At 40.3% G+C, this 22,518-nt stretch overlaps 1 protein-coding gene across 2 annotated transcripts in view; it reads right to left on the bottom strand.

Annotated features, from left to right (window-relative positions):
- Positions 1-15,075, bottom strand: part of LOC120861160 (protein AMN1 homolog) — a 76,165-nt gene extending 61,090 nt beyond the window's left edge. The window contains exon 1 of one of the 2 annotated variants that reach the window (XM_040236808.1): positions 14,006-15,075. Coding sequence is in view for 1 of the 2 variants with exons in the window: in XM_040236807.1 (XP_040092741.1) it covers positions 13,986-14,023 (38 nt within the window). In the remaining variant the exon portion in view is untranslated. Of the gene's footprint in view, positions 1-13,985 lie in introns of both variants that reach the window. The other variant, XM_040236807.1, reaches the window with a different exon arrangement.
- Positions 15,076-22,518: the final 7,443 nt, after the last annotated feature.

Here is a 22,518-nt window from a genome sequence, read left to right on the forward strand (position 1 = left end):
GTGCGGGCTGCATTGCTTAGAGTAAGGACCGGGCCTGAATGCCCTGAGGGCAATCTGAGGGAACTAACTTGGGCTAGCAAACCAGACTGTGGGATACCTACCATGCGAAAGCCCTAACCTAACACACCGTCAGGCCCACTCACAGAACAAAGGACTGAACAGAGACAGCCAGCTGCAGACCACCCACCTTTGGTGACCGGCAGTCAGAGCTGGAAGGGGGCAATCGCAGCCCCAGAGAGACATTATCTACAAAACTGCAAGCAGGCTTCTTTGCTAACTAAGACTTCTTGGGGTTCTGGATTTCAACATCCACCTAGAAGGTGTGCTGGTTGTACCTCTAGAAAACCCAGCGGCAGGGATGGGGGAGGTGATAAGTCACAGCGACAGCGCTCGCCAAACACCTCATCACCTGAGCTGCTCGGACCTGGGAAGGGCACAAAACGCAAGCCCAACCAAGTCTGTGCCTCTGAGGACTACCCCAGCACGTGAACCTGAGAAGCTTAGACCTGGGAGGTGCATGCAGCCCAGGGCTGGCCTTGAACGGTTCCCAGTGGAGCAACCTAGAGCCTGAACAGTGTGGGCAGGGAGGGCACATGCGCCGTGAGCGGGGACAGGCCCAGTGTGGCTGAGACATTGCGAGTACACACCAGTGTTATTTGTTTGCAGCGTCCCTCCCTCCCCACATTGTGACTGAACAAGTGAGCCTAAAAAAGTGTCCACCACGGCCCCCTGTGTCAGGGCGGAAATCAGACACTGAAGAGACCAGCAAACAGAAGAAGCTAAAACAGAGGGAACTGTCTTGGAAGTAACAGGTGCAATAGATTACAACCCTGTAGTTAGTACCGACTACATAGGAAGGGGCCTATAGATCTTGAGAAATATAAGCCGGATCAAGAAATAGACAAAAATGAACTGACCCCACAATGCCCACAACACCACCAGAGAAAGTCCTAGATATATTTTTACTATCTTTTTTTTTAATTTTTAAGTCCTCTATTACTCCTTTAATTTTCATTTTTATACTCTACTATTACTTCACACACAAAAAGAGAGACCCTATTTTTTAAAGCAAACTTCATATATATATATTTTTTTAAAATAATTTTTGTGACTTTTTTTTCTTTTTTTTAATATTGTATTTTTGAAAATCCAACCTCTACTCTAGATTTTTAATCTTTGCTTTTTGGTATTTGTTATCAATTTTGTACCTTAAGAACCCAATCTTCAGTACCCATTTTTACTTGGGAGCGAGAATACTGGCTTGACTGCTCTCTCCCCCTTTGGACTCTCCTTTTTCTCCACCAGGTCACCTCTATCTCCTCCCTCCCCCTTCTCTTCTCTACCCAACTCTGTGAATCTCTTTGTGTGTTCCAGACGGTGGAGAACACTTAGGGAACTGATTACTGGCTAGATCTGTCTCTCTCCTTTTGATTCCCTCCTTTATCCTCCTGGTCACCTCTGTCTCCTTCCTCCCTCTTCTCTTCTCTGTATAACTCCATGAACATCTCTGAGTGGTCCAGACTGTGGAGCACACATAAGGAAGTGATTACTGGCTAGCTTGCTCTCTCAACTTTGGATTCCACCTCATCTCATTCGGGTCACCTCTAACTCCCTCCTCCCTCTTCTCTTCTCCATGTAACTCTGGGAAGCTCTCTGGGTGGCCTTCACTGTGGAGAAACTTTTCATCTTTAACCTAGATGTTTTATCAACGGTGCTGTATAGATGGAGAAGTCTTGAGGTTACTGTAAAAATAAGACTGAAAACCAGAAGCAGGAGGCTTAAGTCCAAACCCTGAAAACACCAGAGAACTCCAGACTCCAGGGAACATAAATTGACAGGAGCTCATCAAACGCCTCCACACCTACACTGAAACCAAGTACCACCCAAGGGCCAACAAGTTCCAGAGCAAGACATACCATGCAAATTCTCCAGCAACACAGGAACACAGCCCTGAGCTTCAATATACAGGCTGCCCAAAGTCACTCCAAACCCATTGACATCTCATAATTCATTACTGGACACTTCATTGCACTCCAGAGAGAAGAAATCCAGCTCCACTCACCAGAACACCGACACAAGCTTCCCTAACCAGGAAACCTTGACAAGCCACCTGTACAACCCCGCCCACAGTGAGGAAACTCCACAGTAAAGAGAACTCCACACACTGCCAGAATACAGAAAGACCGCCCCATAAACAGCAATATAAACAGGATGAAGAGACAAAGGAATACCGAGCAGGTAAAGGAACAGGATAAATGCCCACCAAACCAAACAAAAGAGGAAAAGATAGGGAATCTACCTGATAAAGAATTCTGAATAATGATAGTGAAAATGATCCAAAATCTTGAAACCAAAATAGAATCACAGATAAATAGTCTGGAGACAAGGATTGAGAAGATGCAAGAAAGGTTTAACAAGGACCTGGAAGAAATAAAAAAGAGTCAGTATATAATAAATAATGTAATAAATGAGATCAAAAACACTCTGGAGGGAACAAACAGTAGAATAACAGAGGCAGAAGATAGGATTAGTGAAGAAGAAGATAGAATAGTAGAAATAAATGAATCAGAGAGGAAAAAGGAAAAATGAATTAAAAGAAATGAGGACAATTTCAGAGGCCTCTGGCACAATGTTAAATACCCCAACATTCAAATCATAGGAGTCCCAGAAGAAGACAAAAAGAAAGACCACGAGAAAATACTTGAGGAGATAATAGTTGAAAACTTCCCTAAAATAGGGAAGGAAATAATCACCCAAGTCCAAGAAACCCAGAGAGTTCCAAACAGGATAAACCCAAGGTGAAACACCCCAAGACACATATTAATCAAATTAACAAAGATCAAACACAAAGAACAAATATTAAATGCAGCAAGGGAAAAACAACAAAAAACACACAGGGGATTCCCATAAGGATAAGAGCTGATCTTTCAATAGAAACTCTTCAGGCCAGGAGGCAATGGAAGGACATATTTAAAGTGATGAAAGAAAATAAACTACAGCCCAGATTACTGTACCCAGCAAGGATCTCATTCAAATAAGAAGGAGAAATCAAAAGCTTTACAGACAAGCAAAAACTGAGAGAATTCATCAGCACCACCAAACCAGCTCTCCAACAAATGCTAAAGGATCTTCTCTAGACAGGAAACCCAAAAAGCGTGTATAAACTCAAACCCAAAACAATAAAGTAAATGGCAACAGGATCATACTTATCAATAATTACCTTAAACTTAAATGGGTTGAGCCCCAACCAAAAGACAAAGACTGGCTGAATGGATACAAAAACAAGACCCCTATATATGTTGTCTACAAGAGACCCACCTCAAAACAGGGGACACATACAGACTGAAAGTGAAGGGCTGGAAAAACATATTCCACGTAAATAGAGACCAAAAGAAAACAGGAGTAGAAATACTCATATCAGAGAAAATAGACTTTAAAACAAAGGCTGTGAAAAGAGACAAAGAAGGACACTACATAATGGTCAAAGCATCAATCCAAAAAGAAGATATAACAGTTATAAATATATATGCACCCAACATAGAAGCACCACAATATGTAAGACAAATGCTAACAAGTATGAAAGGGGAAATTAACAATAACACAATAATAGTGGGAGACTTTAATAACCCCACTCACACCTATGGATAGATCAATTAAACAGAAAATTAACAAGGAAACACAAACTTTAAATGATACAATTGATATCTATAGGCCATTTCACCCCCAAAACAATGAATTTCACCTTTTTCTCAAGCACACACAGAACCTTCTCCAGGATAGATCACATCCTGGGCCATAAATCTAGCCTTGGTAAATTCAAAAAAACTGAAATCATTCCAAGCATCTTTTCTGACCGTGATGCAGTAAGATTAGATTTCAATTACAGGAGAAAAACCATTAAAAATTCCAATATATGGAGGCTGAACAACATGCTACTGAATAACCAACAAATCACAGAAGAAATCAAAATATGCATAGAAACGAATGAAAATGAAAACACAACAACCCAAAACCTGTGGGACACTGTAAAAGCAGTGCTAAGGGAAGGTTCATAGCAATACAGGCATACATCAAGAAACAAGAAAAAAAGTCAAATAAATAACCTAATTCTACACCTAAAGCAACTAGGAAAAAAAAAGAAATGGAGAACCCCAGAGTTAGTAGAAGGAAAGAAATCTTAAAAATTAGTGCAGAAATAAATGCAAAAGAAACAAAAAAGACCATAGCAAAAATCAACAAAGCCAAAAGCTGGTTCTTTGAAAGGATAAATAAAATTGACAAACCATTCGCCAGACTCATCAAGAAACAAAGGGATAAAAATCAAATCAATAAAATTAGAAATGAAAATGGAGAGATCACAACAGACAACACAGAAATACAAAGGATTGTAAGAGACTACTATCAGCAATTATATGCCAATAAAATGGACAACGTGGAAGAAATGGACAAATTCTTAGAAAAGTACAACTTTCCAAAACTGAACCAGGAAGAAATAGAAAATCTTAAAAGACCCATCACAAGCACGGAAATTGAGACTGTAATCAGAAATCTTCCAGCAAACAAAAGCCCAGGTCCAGATGGCTTGACAGCTGAATTCTACCAAAAATTTCAAGAAGAGCTAACACCTATCCTACTCAAACTCTTCCAGAAAATTGCAGAGGAAGATAAACTTCCAAACACATTCTATGAGGCCACCATCACCCTAATACCAAAACCTGACAAAGATGCCACAAAAAAAGAAAACTACAGGCCAATATCACTGATGAACATAGATGCAAAAATCCTTAACAAAATTCTAGCAATCAGAATCCAACAACACATTAAAAACATCATACACCATGACAAAGTGGGCTTTATCCCAGGGATGCAAGGATTCTTCAATATCCGCAAATCAATCAATGTAATACACCACATTAACAAACTGAAAAATAAAAGCCATATGATTATCTCAATAGATGCAGAGAAAGCCTTTGACAGAATTCAACATTCATTTATGATAAAAACTCTCCAGAAAGCAGGAATAGAAGGAACATACCTCAACATAATAAAAGCTATATATGACAAACCCACAGCAAACATTATCCTCAATGGTGAAAAATTGAAAGCATTTTCCCTAAAGTCAGGAACAAGACAAGGGTGCCCACTTTCACCACTACTATTCAACATAGTTTTGGAAGTTTTGGCCACAGCAATCAGAGCAGAAAAATGAATAAAAGGAATCCAAACTGGAAAAGAAGAAGTAAAACTCTCACTATTTGCAGATGTAATGATCCTCTACATAGAAAACCCTAAAGACTCCACCAGAAAATTACTAGAACTAATCAATGAATATAGTAAAGTTGCAGGATATAAAATCAACACACAGAAATCCCTTGCATTCCTATACACTAACAATGAGAAAATAGAAAGAGAAATTATGGAAAAATTCCATTTACCATTGCAATGAAAAGAATAAAACACTTAGGAATATATCGACCTAAAGAAACTAAAGACCTATATATAGGAAACTATAAAACACTGGTGAAAGAAATCAAAGAGGACACTAATAGATGAAGAAATATACCATGTTCATGGATCGGAAGAATCAATATAGTGAAAATGAGTATACTACCCAAAGCAATCTATAGATTCAATGGTATTTTTCACAGAGCTAGAACAAATAATTCCACAATCTGTATGGAAATAAAAAAAAAAAACCTCGAATAGCCAAAGCAATCTTGAGAAAGAAGAATGGAACTGGAGGAATCAACCTGCCTGACTTCAGGCTCTACTACAAAGCCACAGTCATCAAGACAGTATGGTACTGGCACAAAGTCAGAAATATAGATCAATGGAACAAAATAGAAAGCCCAGAGATAAATCCACGCACCTATGAACATGTTATCTTTGACAAAAGAGGCAAGAATATACAATGGAGAAAAGACAATCTCTTTAACAAGTGGTGCTGGGAAAACTGGTCAACCACTTGTAAAAGAATGAAACTAGAACACTACCTAACACCATACACAAAAACTCAAAATGGATTAAAGATCTAAATGTAAGACCAGAAACTATAAAACTAGAGGAGAACATAGGCAAAACACTCTCTGACATAAACCACAGCAGGATCCTCTATGACCCACCTCCCAGAATACTGGAAATAAAAGCAAAAATAAACAAATGGAACCTAATTAAAATTAAAAGCTTCTGCACAACAAAGGAAACTATAAGCAAGGTGAAAAGACAGCCTTCAGAATGGGAGAAAATAATAGCAAATGAAGAAACTGATAACTAATCTCAAAAATGTACAAACAACTCCTGTAGCTCAATTCCAGAAAAATAAACGACCCAATCAAAAAATGGGCCAACGAACTAAACAGACATTTCTCCAAAGAAGACATACAGATGGCTAACAAACACATGAAAAGATGCTCAACATCACTCATTATCAGAGAAATGCAAATCAAAATCACAATGAGGTACCATTTCACACCAGTCAAAACGGCTGAACCAAAAGTCTACAAGCAATAAATGCTGGAGAGAGTGTGGAGAAAAGGGAACCCTATTACACTGTTGGTGGGAATGCAAACTAGTACAGCCAATATGGAGAACAGTGTGAAGATTCCTTAAAAAACTGGAAATAGAACTGCCTTATGACCCAGCAATCCCACTGCTAGGCATACACACCAAGGAAACCAGAATTGAAAAAGAAACGTGTACCCCAATGTTCATTGCAGCACTGTTTATAATAGCCAGGACATGGAAGCAACCTAGATGTCTATCAGCAGATGAATGGATAAGAAAGCTGCGTTACATATACACAATGGAATATTACTCAGCTATTATAAAGAATACATTTGAATCAGTTCTAATGAGGTGGATGAAACTGGAGCCTATTATACAGAGTGAAGTAAGCCAGAAAGAAAAACACCAATATAGTATACTAACGCATATATATGGAATTTAGAAAGATGGTAAAGATAACCCTGTATGCGAGACAGCAAAAGAGACACAGATGTATAGAACAGTCTTTTGGATTCTGTGGGAGAGAGCAAGGGTGGGATGATATGGGAGAATGGCATTAAAACATGTATAATATCATATGTGAAACGAATCACCAGTCCAGGTTCAATGCATGATACAGGATGCTTGGGGCTGGTGCACCGGGATGACCCAGAGGGATGGTACGGGGAGGGAGGTGGGAGGGGGGTTCAGGATGGGGAACATATGTATACCTGTGGTGGATTCATGTCAATGTATGGCAAAACCAATATAATATTGTAAAGTAATTAGCCTCCAATTAAAATAAATAAATTTATGATAAAAAAATAAAGATTCTGTGTCTTAGCAAAATAATTTCCTATGCTTCATGTTATTTTTATCAGGTCTGTAATTAGTTAGGAAAACTGAACCTTTGCAACATTACAAAAGGTAAGGCTTTTTGGTTTTATAAAGAAAAAAATTATTTATTTTACACTAATTTTTGTCTGAATTTTCATACTGTTTATGGGGTTCATGGGGTTCTCTAAAGAGCCTCTTGATGAAAATAAAAGAGGAGTGTGAAAAACTTGGCTTAAAACTCAACATTCAAAAAACTAAGATCATGGCATCTGATCCCATCACTTCATGGCAAGTAGATGGGGAAACAATGGAAACAGTGAGACTTTATTTTTTTGGGATCCAAAATCACTGCACATGATGACTCCCACCATAAAATTAAAAGACACTTGCTCCTTGGAAGAAAAGCTATGACCAACCTAAACAGCATACTCAAAAGCAGAGACATTACTTTGCCGACAAAGGTCCGTCTAACGAAAACTATGGTTTTTCCAGTAGTCATGTATGGGATGTGAGAGTTGGACCATAAAGAAGGCTGAGCACAGAAGAACTGATGCTTTTGAACTGTGGGGTTGGAGAAGACTCTTGAGAATCCCTCGGACTGCAAGGAGATCAAACCAGTCAATCCTAAGGGAAACCTGATTATTCATTGTAAGGACTGATGCTGAAGCTGTAGCTCCAATAGTTTGGCCACCTGATGCAAAGAGTCAACCCATTGGAAAAGACCCTGATGCTGGGAAAGATTGAAGGTGGGAGGAGAAGGGGACAACAGAGGATGAGATGGTTGGATGCCATCACTGACTCGATGGACAAGAGTTTGAGCAAGCTCCGGGAATGGCTGATGGACAGGGAAGCCTGGTGTGCTACAGACCATGGGTTGCAAAGAGTCAGACACAACTGAGTGACTGAACAACAGCAAAATGTTATTAATATGTGTTCCAGAAATTACATGAAATTCTTAGAAATCTGACCCATCCTAGTATAATGTTATCAGTCATCTTAAAATATTGTATGTCATAGAAATAACTGAATTTATCTGACAATTTTATCATTTTTTAAAATAGGGAACTCTCATCAGATCTTTAACCATGGCTATTTTTAAGTCTTTTGTCATTCACAGAGAGTTATTGTTCTCCTCTTAATTCTTCTTGGAAAGCATTTACAATCAACTATAGGCCAGAACAACAGACTGGTTCCAAATAGGGAAAGGAGTACGTCAAGGCTGTATATTGTCACCCTGCTTATTTAACTTCTATGCAGAATACATCATGAGAAACACTGGGCTGGATGAAGCACAAGCTGGAATCAAGATTTCCAGCAGAAACATCAATAACCTGTTATGTAGATGACACCACTCTTAGGGCAGAAAGTAAAGAGGAACTAAAAAGCCTCTTGATGAAAGTAAAAGAGGAGAGTGAAAAAGTTGGCTTAAAGCTCAACATTCAGAAAACTAAGATCATGGCATCTGGTCCTATCACTTCATGGGAAATAGATGGGGAAACAGTGGAAAGAGTGTCACACTTTATTTTGGGGGGCTCCAAAATCACTGCAGATGGTGACTGCAGCCATGAAATTAAAAGACACTTACTCCTTGGAAGGAAAGTTATGACCAACCTAGATAGCATATTCAAAAGCAGAGATATTACTTTGCCAACAAAGGTCCATCTAGTCAAGACTATGGTTTTTCCAGTGGCCATGTATGGATGTGAGAGTTGGACTGTGAAGAAAGCTGAGCACCGAAGAATTGATGCTTTTGAACTGTGTTGGAGAAGATTCTTGAGAGTCCCTTGGACTGCAAGGAAGTCTAACCAGTCCATCCTAAAGGAGATCAGTTGTGGGTGTTCATTGGAAGGCCTGATGCTGAGGCTGAAACTCCAGTACATTGGCCACCTCATGCGAAGAGTTGACTCACTGGAAAAGACCCTGATGCTGGGAGGGATTGGGGGCAGGAGGAGAAGGGGAGGACAGAGGATGAGATGGCTGAATGGCATCACCGACTTGATGCACATGAGTTTGGGTGAACTCCGGGAGTTGGTGATGGACAGGGAGGCCTGGCGTGCTGCGATTCATGAGGTCACAAACAGTCGGACACGACTGAGCGACTGAACTGAACTGATAGGCCAGAATGCTTTGTCTTTGTGGAGAGGCACAGAAAGGACCCTGATAAGTACTCTAGAATATAGCTTTCTGATAACTTTAAGATCATACCAGTAAACTGAGTAAATTTCTAGAACTCTAATGGAGAAACTGCTTAATTCATAAAACTGCTAACCCAAGATTAGGGAAAATAAAGATTAATGCCAAAGGCCCAAATGAACTGATGAAAACAACTAACTTTTATGACTTTTCTTGAAACATTGTTGTTCTTTAGTGCTTGTTTTCCAGATTTAAAAATCTTTTTTTCCCTCTCCTTCTAAATTATCTAAACCTACAACAATTTGGTATACTTCTATAAACAAAAATGAAACATTTTTCTTTCTCTCCTTATCTGATTCCTTCAGAATTAAAACAAATTTTAAAAACCCTGTTATTGACTATTCCTATTTTCATGGCAATAGATATTTGCATAAATTCAATAAGAATTTGTTTTCCCTGTAATAGGACAAAACTGCTAAGTCCTTTGCTTGGCTTCTTAGCAAAAAGAGGCTTTTAAAGATGTAACCTGAGTTTCCTTGTTAAGTCGGTTTTAAGTATCTAAAGTTGACTTTAAAATATATATATATATATTTGTTTGTTTGGGGCTGTGACGGGTCTTCATTGTCGCACGAGGGATCTTTTGTTGGCACGAGGGATCTTTTGTTGGCACGAGGGATCTTTTGTTGGCATGAGGGATCTTTTGTTGCCACACGGGCTCCAGAGATAGCAGGCTCCACAGTTGTGGTACATGGGGGCTTATCTGCCCTAGGGCCTATGGGATCTTACTTCCTTACCAGGGATTGGATCTGGGTCCACTGTTTTGGAAGGTGGATTCTTAACCACTGGACCACCAGAGAAGTTCCTAAAATTGACTCTATAGAGTCAATAAAAGCCCTTGGATATTACCAAAGCTTTGATTGGAATATCATATTTGAGAGTGCACATAAAATCTATTCTTGCTGTATTTATGTAAATAACAAGTCAGGTTTAAAGAGACTAGATTTATTTTACAAACAAATTACTTTGGTAAAAGTGACTATAGAAAGAAAAATTATGTTTAAACAGAAAACTTTGGCATACCCATAATCAAATTCTAGTCCTGGTTATTTTCTTTGGGTTTTTGTTTCTAACTGTAAACTGGACTGGATCCTGAACTCTTACGGTTTTCTCTAAAATCTGGCTACAACTCTCCAAACTAATATTTTCAACTTTCTCCCACCCTTCTGACTTGAAATTAAAACTAAAACTGTTCTTTTCCTCAAACCCTACAAGATAAAGCTATAGGTCTTGATATAGACTTCAGAGAATTCATCACAATGGATCATGCATAGACAAAAAAACAACCTTCATACTTACTTCAGAACACCTGATGACATCATCACTGACATTCAAACTGCAAACCAGGAAAATCTATCAGTTTAAAACTGCCATCTTCATTCCACCATCTAAAAATCTAAGTTCAGCTCCAAAAATTTTCTTGACTGGCTGCTCTCTAGACTCAACAACTACATTTATACTTTGTTCCAACTAATCTTTAATCTTTGCCTTTCTTTTGTTTCCACAGTAATACTTATTAAATAACTGATTGCTTATACCATATAGAAGTTTACTTACATGGAAGCTTACCTATCATACCACTTCCTAAAATAAGGCATCTTCATGTTAATCCCATCCTAAGGAACCATGACATAGTTCAGTACTATAAGACACTAATGTAATACTGAAAAGCTTATTTCCACCATGTCCATAAAGCTTTCTGTGGTCTGCTTCTTAAACAAGACAATGCCTCATATATTAAAACCTAGAGACTCAGTTTATTGGAAAAGACACCAACAAAAAATTGCACTTAAATCTCACTAAGAGAGACCTTATCCTCTGAAAAACTATAATCACAGCAAGAATCTAGAAATTCTTTAGCCAGAGTTGTTTTAGACAACTGCTTAGCCTTAGACACCCTAACTACCCAAGATGGAGGTACATGTACTATTGTAAGAGAGCAAGATGAGCACAGCCCTTAACAGGCAGCCATTGCTGTGCCTCACTACTCTGCACTCTGTTACCAGGCAACAGATCTTGATCAGTCATTGCTCAGTGCCCCAGTGGGCCCAGTCCACAAGTAACTGTCAATGAGGGACCATTAGGGAAGTGATTTACCCAAAGGTCATTGGTGTGGTGGTCATTAGGTGGAAAGTGAGGTAAGAGGCAGATTCAGGCCTTCTCCTGGAGGGAGGCCCTCCAGCTCACTTAGCCTTGGCCAGCAGGTGAGCTGGAGCGCCCAGGGAACACACTAAGGACTGTGTTCTTCTATAGGGCTCCAGAGCCCTTACTAAGGCCCTCAACTAGCCTTGGCCCAGGCCTTGAACCTAGTCTCCCCATCTAGGGGGCTTGAGGAGACTGAGGGTCAGTTGGGTTGAGTGCCTGGCTCCCTCAGAGATGACATCTGGGCATGATGTGGGAACCTGGCCCTGAGAGAACTGCCAACTGAGATCTGCCTCCTATTAGCCAGGACTGGGCTCTTGGAGGGTGAAAGCTGTGCTTTGGGATCTTGCCCTTTCTTGTCAAGACACAGAATAACATTCATTTGGTGGAGATTTACAGGAATGTTGTTACCTGACCATGACCTGACCTCAAGAGCAAAGGATCTTACACAAGAAGTTTGTAACAACTAACCACGCCCCCCCCTCACCTTTTACTTATAAAGGGGCTTGCTGAAAGCTTTCAGTAATTTTGGGGTTCTTAGGACATGAACCACCCATCTCCTTGTACGAATCTGTAATAAATCTCTGTTTCAAACTCTGATGTTTTAGTATTGATGGGCCTCACTGGGCACACGGACTTGTGATTTGTTAACAGCATAACTGGTTTAAAAAAAAAAAGTTTCTATGTTAATATAACAAAAAGATCTGAAAGACTAGATGCCAATCTTTCAACAAATAGGCAACACTTATGAAATACGGGTTCAATCCCTGGATCAGGAAGATCTCCTGAAAAAGGAAATGCCAACCCACTCCAGTATTCTTGCCTGGAGAATCCCATGTACAGTGGATCCTGGCAGGCTACAGTCCATAGGGTTGCAAAGAGTCAGACATAGGTGACTTAACACACACACACTTCTCTTGATTATTTAGTTGGAAATCTCTGCTCTGGAGAATCCTTTTCAATACTTGGCTATTATTCTCCCGATAGTCATCATCTTAGCCTCCTTAATGCATTGTATCCTCTCTGGAGTTCTAAATGTCTTCAGTGGCTACTCACACATCAAATGTTATCCATTAGTGTTAGACAACTGGAAGAACACAAAGATCCTGCTGCCAGAGTCAGGGTGACTATGCAACTGCCAATAAGGGCAATTACAAAACCATCCATCCCAATGCCTACATTGAAGGAGCAGTGAGAGTAACACTATATTGGTTCACCCTTAGCTTGCTGAGAGAATGACTGAAAGGTGGGGATTTTTTTAAATAAATCGAGACCAGGCTTGAAAAATCCATCAAGGTGACCAAACCAGTTAAGTCACATACGCAAAACCAAATTTAGTTTATATCATGAACATAAGTGAAACTTATTTCTTGTAAATGCCTCTGACAATCAACTTAAATCGTCTTCTTAAAATGATTGTTAACAGCATAACTGGTTTAAAAATAAAGTTTTAAGCAATCTCCTACCATCTGTAAACTCCTAATGTCATAAACCATTGCAAAGGTTAAAGAACTTCCTTATGCTCACTTTATAAGCCATCCTATAATGACATGTCTATAAAATATTCATATCAAGTTAAGCTCTCTGAGATTTCTCTTAATACTAGGCAGTTACAGGCCATAGCGTTACAGGGAGGAGTAATTTAACATACTTAAATCCTTAGAAGACTGCCTAGTATTAAAAGAAATTTCAGAGAGCTTGATACCAATATTTTACAGACATAGAAAATCCCCATGGACAGAGGAGCCTGGCTGGCTACAGTCCATGTGGTCCTAGAGTCAGACACGACTGAGCGACTAAGCACAGCACGTAACGCCATGAGATAGGTAGCTGTTATTATACTAACTTTGTAAGGTTAAGCTACTTTCCCATAGTCATACAGCTGGAGAATGGTAGACCCGGGAGCTGAACCCAGCAAGCGCAATCAGGGATTTAAGCGCTGCGTCAAAGAATCAATAATTATCCCCATTACAGTAACTGGGTGTAACTCTGCTGAAGGCTTTTGAGAACCCCATCCAGTGTTTTGTTTTATTTTACTAAGGCTTTTCGCTCCCGCCAGAGACAGGCCACTGCCAGGAATCTCCTGGACGAGAAGCTGTCAAGGCTGAGTTCGGACACCTATCGGGGGACAGAGGGGCAAGCCTGCCGGGCTGCCCACTTGGCACGATTTTTCTCAGTCAAGATAGGACAAATCACGGACCCAGGAGCAGAAACAGCCTGTGGACCTCCTCGATGGGAGGCAGGAAGGGGGCGGGGATGGGGTGCGGTGATGGGTGGCGGGCGCGGGCTGTGCCGGGGCGGGGCGAGAGGAAGGCGGGCCGGGGCGGACTCACAGATCCAGGAGCTGACTGACCCGCTGGGGGCTGGGCATCGCGGCCGCCCTTCGGAGCCTCTTCCACGGTCCCGGGGCCGCGGAGATTCAGCCAGAGACCGTCTGTCAACTCCCGCCTCCAGCGCAACGCGTAGTCCCTCGTGACGTCACCCGCCTCTTCCGGTGACCTGGCGCCGGCGCGCTCGCGACTACAGAGGGATAGCGTAGCCCCCTCGGGGCGGAACCCTGGACGCTGCGCCGGAGAGACAGTGTGATAAACCAGAGGGAAGTCTTGGGCTCTGAGAAGGACTGCGTGAGCTGTCATTCTGCAGTCCCTCCGGCGCGGCTCGGGCGGTATCCCTGGTGGGCTAGCCCGGCGCCGGACCTCTCCTAGTACCTCCTGGAACCTCGCGGCTCTGCGCGTGGCCGCTGTTACTACAGGGGTGCATTCCATGCTGGGCCCAGCGTTAGTGGATGCACACCGGAGACCCTCTTAGATACAGAAACCATGATCGTCAAAGGGCGTGTTTTAGAGGACTGGAGAGTGACGTTTATCGAGCGCTTCCTATAAGAAAGTGAGCACTGAACTGCTTGTTTTCAATAGTTAACCATATTCTGGTCTTCCCTGATGGTACCGTGGACAAGAACCAGCCTGCCAATGCAGGGGGCATGGGTTTAATCCTTGGTCGGGGAGGATTCCACAGGCGTCAGAGTAACTAAGCCCGAGAGCCACAACTACTGAAGCCCATTTTACTAGAGCCTGTGCTCCAGAAGAAGAGAAGCCACTACAAGGAAGAGTAGCCTCCTACCCTCTACTGCAACTAGTGAAAGCCTGAATGCAGCAACAAAGACCCAGCATAACCAAAAATAATAAAAAATTAACCATATTCTTTTAATCCTATGAAATCGGAATTTGTTGTTGTTAGTCAAGTTGTGTCCAACTCTTTGCGACCCCATGGACTGCAGCTCGCCAGGCTTCCCTGTCCTTCACCATCTCCCGGAGCTTGCTCAAACTCATGTCCATTGAATCAGTGATGCCATCCAATCATCTCATCCTCTCTCACCCCCTTCTTCTCCTGCCTTTTATCTTTCCCAGCATCAAGGTCTTTTCCAATGAGTTGGCTCTTTGCATAAGGCGGCTCAGCAAAGTAATGTCTCTGCTTTTGACATGTCTTCGTAGTCACTGATATTAAGTATAATACTTTCATTGTGCCTATGTTTAATATAACTGAAATCAAATATTGTTATATCTGTTACAAATTTGTCAGAAAGGAAAGCAACTCAACGTGAAGAAACTTTTAAGGAAAGAAAATGTAAATGAGATAAGAGCTTTTAGATTAAACTCTACTAAGAATAATTAAGCTTTAGGAATATCTACCTAAAATTGTTTTTCCAGATTTTGGTAAATTGAAATCCTAGGGTTGTGGTAAATTAAGTTAAATGATGCAAGCTTATTAAATAATTAGGCCACTTGCAAATAAAATAAGATGCTAAAATATTAATTAATAAACACTGGCTTCCTTTTATGGAGAAACAAAAAGTTTAGAATTAATAGTGAGTATGTTTGGGATCATCCTGAGTTGTTCTCTATAAGAAAGTAAATATTTTTAGAAATTACTACCAACATTTATGTTCACCAATCTTCTGAGTGCTAATATAAAGGACAGTTTATGGTTACTTAAGGAAAATAAGATATGTGTTTTTAGAAAAGAAGTTATGATGACTGGAACTGCATTATGTTAAGGGAAACCGAAGTAGGTCTGACTTACAGGTGTCCGTTTTTCAGTGGGAAGATAAAGTTACAGATACAGAAAGTAAAAGAAAGGTTTGTGGAAAGTGGACCTGGGAAAAGAGTTTTATTCATGGTGCAAGTTTTCTTGGGATGTTGAGCTTCCTTTGATAACAGATTCTGTTTCTTTACCTCTTAAGTGATCTGTTCTGTATTTGCTTTGAAAACTTTTATTGTTACTTTGGCTGAGTGAATAACTATTGTTTCATAGTGACTTGTAATCTTATCTGACTGAGTGTTCTTAACCCTTTGATATTTTTGTCAGACCTTCCTAAAATCAAATTGTAATGAAATTCTTTTGACTTCTAACCACTTTGGGGTGCTTCAGAGTGTTCCTGAGGCATCCCAAAGAAAGATACTAAACAATTAGTTTTATTAGGTATGTTAAAGTATATGGGAAGTATTATCAAATAACTAATAAATTTTCTCAGGTTATATTATATGGTAAATATTATTAATATAGATATTCTATATTAGTATATAGAAATCATAAAGATTTTATATAACCTGGTAAAATTTTATCTGTCATAATTCTAGTTACTATATTAAAGTGTTACATGTCACAGTAGTAACCAAGTTACTTTGTCAGTTGCATTGTAATAACATTTTAAATGTGCCTTTTTAAGCTTTTTGTTATTATAGAGAGTTATGATTTCACCCTGATGCCTTGGAAAAATACTGCCTCTTCAAGATTTATAGAAAAGACTTTCTAAGATTAAATTAAAATTAACCAGATAAACAAATTTTGTTATTATCAGTAACCTGCTATCAGACTGGAATTTGGTTTTCTCTGTTAAGGCAACAGTTTTCTTGGCATGCGGCATTTGATAACACATTAGATGAATTTCTTTGTCTTTAAATAATTTTTATGTGTTTTTAAAAGCTTTTGTTACTTTCTTAAATAAATATTATTTCACAATTATCTATGACGTTTGTAGCACACATAAATAAAGCTCATTGTGTTTCTACAAAAAATTAACACCTCATTTTCAGACTTTCCCTGGTGGCTCAGATGGTAAAGAATCCCCCTGCAATGCAGAAGACCTGAGTTTGATCCCTGGGTCAGAAAGATCCCCTGGAGAAGGGAATGCCTACCCACTCCAGAATTCTTGCCTAGAGAATTCTATGGACAGAGGAGCCTGGCAGGCTACAGTCCATGGGGTTGCAAAGAGTCGGACATGACTGAACAACTAACATTTTCATTTTCGGTTTCATGCCCTTAGGACATGGCAACAGTCTACTCCTAAAACAAGGAATTTAAAATGGATAAGCAATAGCTATAGATCAACAGTCAGGGCTGTGGGAAATCTAAGATGGCCGCTTGGCTTTTTCTGGCTCTCTGACAAACCTCATTTTTTTTTTTTTTTTTAATTTGATGGGATAAAACCTTCCCTGGCTGCCGGGTTAATGCCCTCACAAAAATTTTTGTTTCATTGAATAGTAAATTCTAGTTTTGTTCATTGAGATCTATGTTGACAAAGACTCACTAACTGATAGTTACTTGCTGTTATATTTTATTGCTAAAAAGTTTAATTGAACTATTCTAAAGCTTAACTCAGTAACCTATCTTTGGATGGAAATCAGATACCCCATGAACTACAACCAAGGGACATAAAATTATATGTATCTATCAATAAATTATATGCTAATTGGAACTTATGGCAAAAACAAGACAAAAGAGAGCCCTTGCATCTCTGGGACAGGGAAATTTCCAGAGCTGAAAAGAGTTATACTAAGAGGAGTCAATTTGCTGAATTATATGTAATATATCAGGTTCTAAAACAAGAAAATTTAACAGAATGTCAAATTTATACAGATTCTTATTCAGTAGCCAATGGATTGGCCACTTAGCTTTCCATGTGGGTAAAGAATAATGTAAATTCATTCCAAGGAATTATGGGGAAAGGAATTAAGGTCCGACATTTGGGAACCTGTTCAAATCGCCAACGTTTCAGTCTTCATTGTGAAAGCTCACAGTGTTCCAAATCTATGGAACAATGGTATAACTCTATTACAAATTAATAAACCCAAATCCAAACAGTAGAATTTGACTCAAACTCTGGCGACTTAAAAGGTTTGACTTTATGGGCACGCCAAAAAATGTGGCCATCTGGGGGAAAAAGCAAGATACAGGTGGGCTCAGGATCAAGGTATTTCTTTAACTATCAATCTTTTTAAATCTGCATTTAAAAAAAAAAAATAAATCTGCATTTTACAATGCAGATTTAAATGTCCAATTTGTCAATGTATTAAGCATAGAAGCTTGCCACACCTAGTCAAAGGACAATTGGCATGTGGGCAAATATGGCAAATTGATTATATTGGATCCATTAATTTGAGATAAAGGATGTCAACACGTGTACTGCTGTGGACACCTATACTGGATATTTAGTGGTCATTCTCTTCAGGAAAGTCAATTAGGCTAAAACTATTAAAACATTGGAGATAATTTATATCACGGTGTTCCATTTCAAACTGAGAGTGACAATGGGTAACATTTTAAAGGTAAGTTATTGCAAGAGTTTCCCCAGGAACATAACATACAATGGATTTTTCATATTCCTTACTATCTCCTGGTTTGATTTAAAGAAGGAATGGTCTGCTTGAACATCTTTTAATTAAACTTGGAGAGGGCTTTTATAAAAACTGGAAGACAGGTGGCTCATTGGTAAAGAACCTGCCTACTAATGCAGAAGACACGAGTTCAGTCCCTGGGTCGAGAAGATCCCCTGGAGAAGGAAATGGCAGCCCACTCCAGTATTCTTACCCACTCCAGAACTCCCATGGACAGGAGGAGCCTGGAAGGCTACAGTCCATGAGGTTGCAAAAGAGTCAGACATGACTTAGCATTTGAGCATGAGCATGAGGAGAATCAGAAACTCCTTTGATGAGGATGATTATTCCAAATTTACAAATTCATAAAATATGCTTCTTTCCTGGAACAACTAAATATTGGGAAATCTGGAAAAGGAAATGGCAACCCACTTCAGTATTCTTGTCTGAGAAATCCTATGAACAGAGGAACCTGGCAGGCTACAGTCCCCAGGGTTGCAAAGGAGCCAGACACTAAAACTGAGAGACTAAACAACAATAACAGATTGGAAAATTAGCCCAAGAGCATTAGCTCCTTTCCGAGCTACTCCTGAGGCCACTGGACAGGATTTGTACTTTATATCTGAATACATACTTACTGAAAGATTGACGTGCTATTTCAACTGGTCTTGTAATTAAAATGCCTTTCAGACACTTTGGATTAATCAAAGAATGTTCCAGTGTAGCGTTAAGAGGGATCTGTGTCCATGGGGGAGTTACAGATCCAGACTACCAAGGAGAAATCTTAGTAATTTTACAAAATGAAGGAAAAGATGATCTATCTGTTAATAAACATAATCAAATTGCCCAATTGCTGATTTTTCTAATGTAATTGGAAAAGTACAAAAAAGAGACTCTCCCACCGTACTAACAGAGATGATAGAGGGTTTGGGTCCACAAAAGAAATATATGCAATTGGAGCTAAAGTCTGGGTGAAGCAGCCTAACAGTCCTCCCATACCTGCTGATGTGATTACACAGGGAAACGATAACATTGTATTAGTGATGATCCCTGGACATCCCTGGAAATATGGGACATTAACCCACTGTTAATTCTCACAAATAGATTATTCTTAGAAGCCTGACTGTAATGCAGATTGTCATTCAAGCCTCAACCTTCAAGGATCTTTAGCTGGAGAAACATGAGCTGGACATGAACTCAAGATAATTTTTCCTGCCCAGCAAATAAGATTGTCTTTTCTTAATTTTGACTTTCTAAGGACAAAATTTATCTGTTTGCTAGATTACACAGCATTGGTAAAGACATAGCTCAAGCCTTGACCATTAATGCTAAGTGGATGCCTACAATATTAAAACCCCATGAACTTAGTTTTAACGTACCATAAAGACTTTTTATGGGCTTCCCTGGTGGCTCAGAGGTTAAAGCGTCTGCCTGGAATGTGGGAGACCTGGGTTTGATCCCTGGGTCAGGAAGACCCCCTGGAGAAGGAAATGGCAACCTACTCAAGTATTCTTGCCTGGAGAATCCCATGGAGGGAGGAGCCTGGTAGGCTACAGTCCATGGGGTCACAAAGAGTCGAACATGACTGAGTGACTTCACTTCAAAGACTTTTTACAGTTGTTTTAATGACTCAGTAATATTTCAGCTATACCAAACTAAATCCTTAACTGACATGTTTGATTGGATTGTTCTATGCAGCTGTTATATTACCTTGCTCAAAAGGATAAGGCCCAAGGAATTTTAATGTCTACTAATGCACATTCGCTGGATCATCGAAAAAGCAAGAGAGTTCCAGAAAAACATCTATTTCTGCTTTATTGACTATGCCAAAGCCTTGGACTGTGTGGATCACAAGAAACTGTGGAAAATTCTGAAAGAGATGGGAATACCAGACCACCTGACCTGCCTCTTGAGAAACCTATATGCAGGTCAGGAAGCAACAGTTAGAACTGGATATGGAACAACAGACTGGTTCCAAATAGGAAAAGGAGTACGTCAAGGCTGTATATTGTCATCCTGCTTATTTAACTTCTATGCAGAGTATATCATAAGAAACACTGGACTGGAAGAAGCACAAGCTGGAATCCAGATTTCTGGGAGAAATATCAATAACCTCAGATATGCAGATGACACCACCCTTATGGCAGAAAGTGAAGAGGAGCTAAAAAGCCTCTTGATGAAAGTGAAAGAGGAGAGTGAAAAGGTTGGCTTAAAGCTCAACATTCAGAAAACAAAGATCATGGCATCTGGTCCCATCACTTCATGGGAAATAGAGGAAACAGTGTCAGATTTATTTTGGGGGGCTCCAAAATCACTGCAGATGGTGACTGCAGCCATGAAATTAAAAGACGCTTCTCCTTGGAAGAAAAGTTATGACCAGCCTAGATAGAATATTCAAAAGCAGAGACATTACTTTGCCAACTAAGGCCTGTCTAGTCAAGGCTATGGTTTTTCCAGTGGTCATGTATGGATGTGAGAGTTGGACTGTGAAGAAGGCTGAGCACTGAAGAATTGATGCTTTTGAACTGTGGTGTTGGAGAAAACTCTTGAGAGTCCCTTGGACTGCAAGCAGATACAACCAGTCCATTCTGAAGGAGATCAGCCCTGGGATTTCTTTGGAAGGAATGATGCTAAAGCTGAAACTCCAGTGCTTTGGCCACCTCATGAGAAGAGTTGACTCATTGGAAAAGACTGTGATGCTGGGAGGGATTGGGGGCAGGAGGAGAAGGGGATGACAGAGAATGAGATGGCTGAATGGCATCACTGACTCGATGGACATGAGTCTGAGTGAACTCCGGGAGTTGGTGATGGACAGGGAGGCCTGGCGTGCTGCAATTCATGGGGTCTCAAAGAGTCGGACACGACTGAGCAACTGAACTGAACTGAACTGAACTGAATGCATATGAGTGGAAAAATTGTTTAGAGAATGTTTCCTAAAAACACTGGGTATTTATTTCTGAAGCATTACCAAGTGCACTGACACCTGGTGCCAAGGAACTCTATACCATTATGGTATAGTTGATATGAGTTTAATGTGCCAATTTTACCTATTGTTTTTGGAGAATACTGGCTACCTCATTTCACTGGAAATTATTTGGATGTTAATAATTTGGAGAAGGCAGTAGCACCCCACTCCAGCACTCTTGCCTGGAAAATCCCATGGACGGAGGAGCCTGGTGGGCCACAGTCCACGGGGTCGAGAAAAGTCAGACACGACTGAGCGACTTCACTTTCACTTTTCACTTTCATGCATTGGAGAAGGAAATGGCAACCTACTCCAATGTTCTTCCCTGGAGAATCCCAGGGACGGGGGAGCCTGGTGAGCTGCCGTCTCTGGGGTCGCACAGAGTTGGACACGACTGAAGCGCCTTAGCAGTAACAGTAGCAATTGCACTCACTTACTGATAGACTGTAACAAGGCTACTGAGGGACTCTTATGTGGACAAACTTCACGTTTGGGATCCCTGCTTATTGGTGAACTTCATCAACAACTGTGAATGGGCTATCTTCCCTAAATTCTATGTTTTTGAAATAACCCCTCAATTTGTGTGTATTGTAACCAATGACGTAGAAATTACTTTTACATATTAGTTCAGTTCAGTCACTCAGTCGTGTCTGACTCTTTGTGACCCCATGAACTGCAGCACACCAGGCCTCCTTGTCCATCACCAACTCCCGGAGTTCACCCAAACTCATGTCTATCGAGTCAGTGATGCCATCCAGCCATCTCATCCTCTGTCATTCCCTTCTCCTCCTGCCCCCAATCCCTCCCAGCATCAGAGTCTTTTCCAATGAGTCAACTCTTTGCATGAGGTGGCAAAGTACTGGAGTTTCAGCCTCAGCATCAGCCCTTCCAAAGAACACCCAGGGCTGATCTCCTTCAGAATGGACTGGTTGTATCTGCTTGCAGTCCAAGGGACTCTCAAGAGTTTTCTCCAACACCACAGTTCAAAAGGATCAGTTCTTCGGTGCTCAGCTTTCTTCACAGTCCAACTTTCATATCCATACATGATCACTGGAAAAACAATAACCTTGACTAGACGGACCTTAGTCGCCAATGTCTCTGCTTTTGAATATACTCTCTAGGTTGGTCATAACTTGTCTTCCAAGGAGTAAGCGTCTTTTAATTTCATGGCTGCAGTCACCATCTGCAGTGATTTTGGAGCCCCTCCCAAAATAAAGTCTGACACTCTTTCCATTGTTTCCCCATCTA

Source organism: Oryx dammah, unplaced genomic scaffold (assembly GCF_014754425.2).
Source record: "Oryx dammah isolate SB20612 unplaced genomic scaffold, SCBI_Odam_1.1 HiC_scaffold_11229, whole genome shotgun sequence".
Classification (NCBI taxonomy): domain Eukaryota; kingdom Metazoa; phylum Chordata; class Mammalia; order Artiodactyla; family Bovidae; genus Oryx; species Oryx dammah.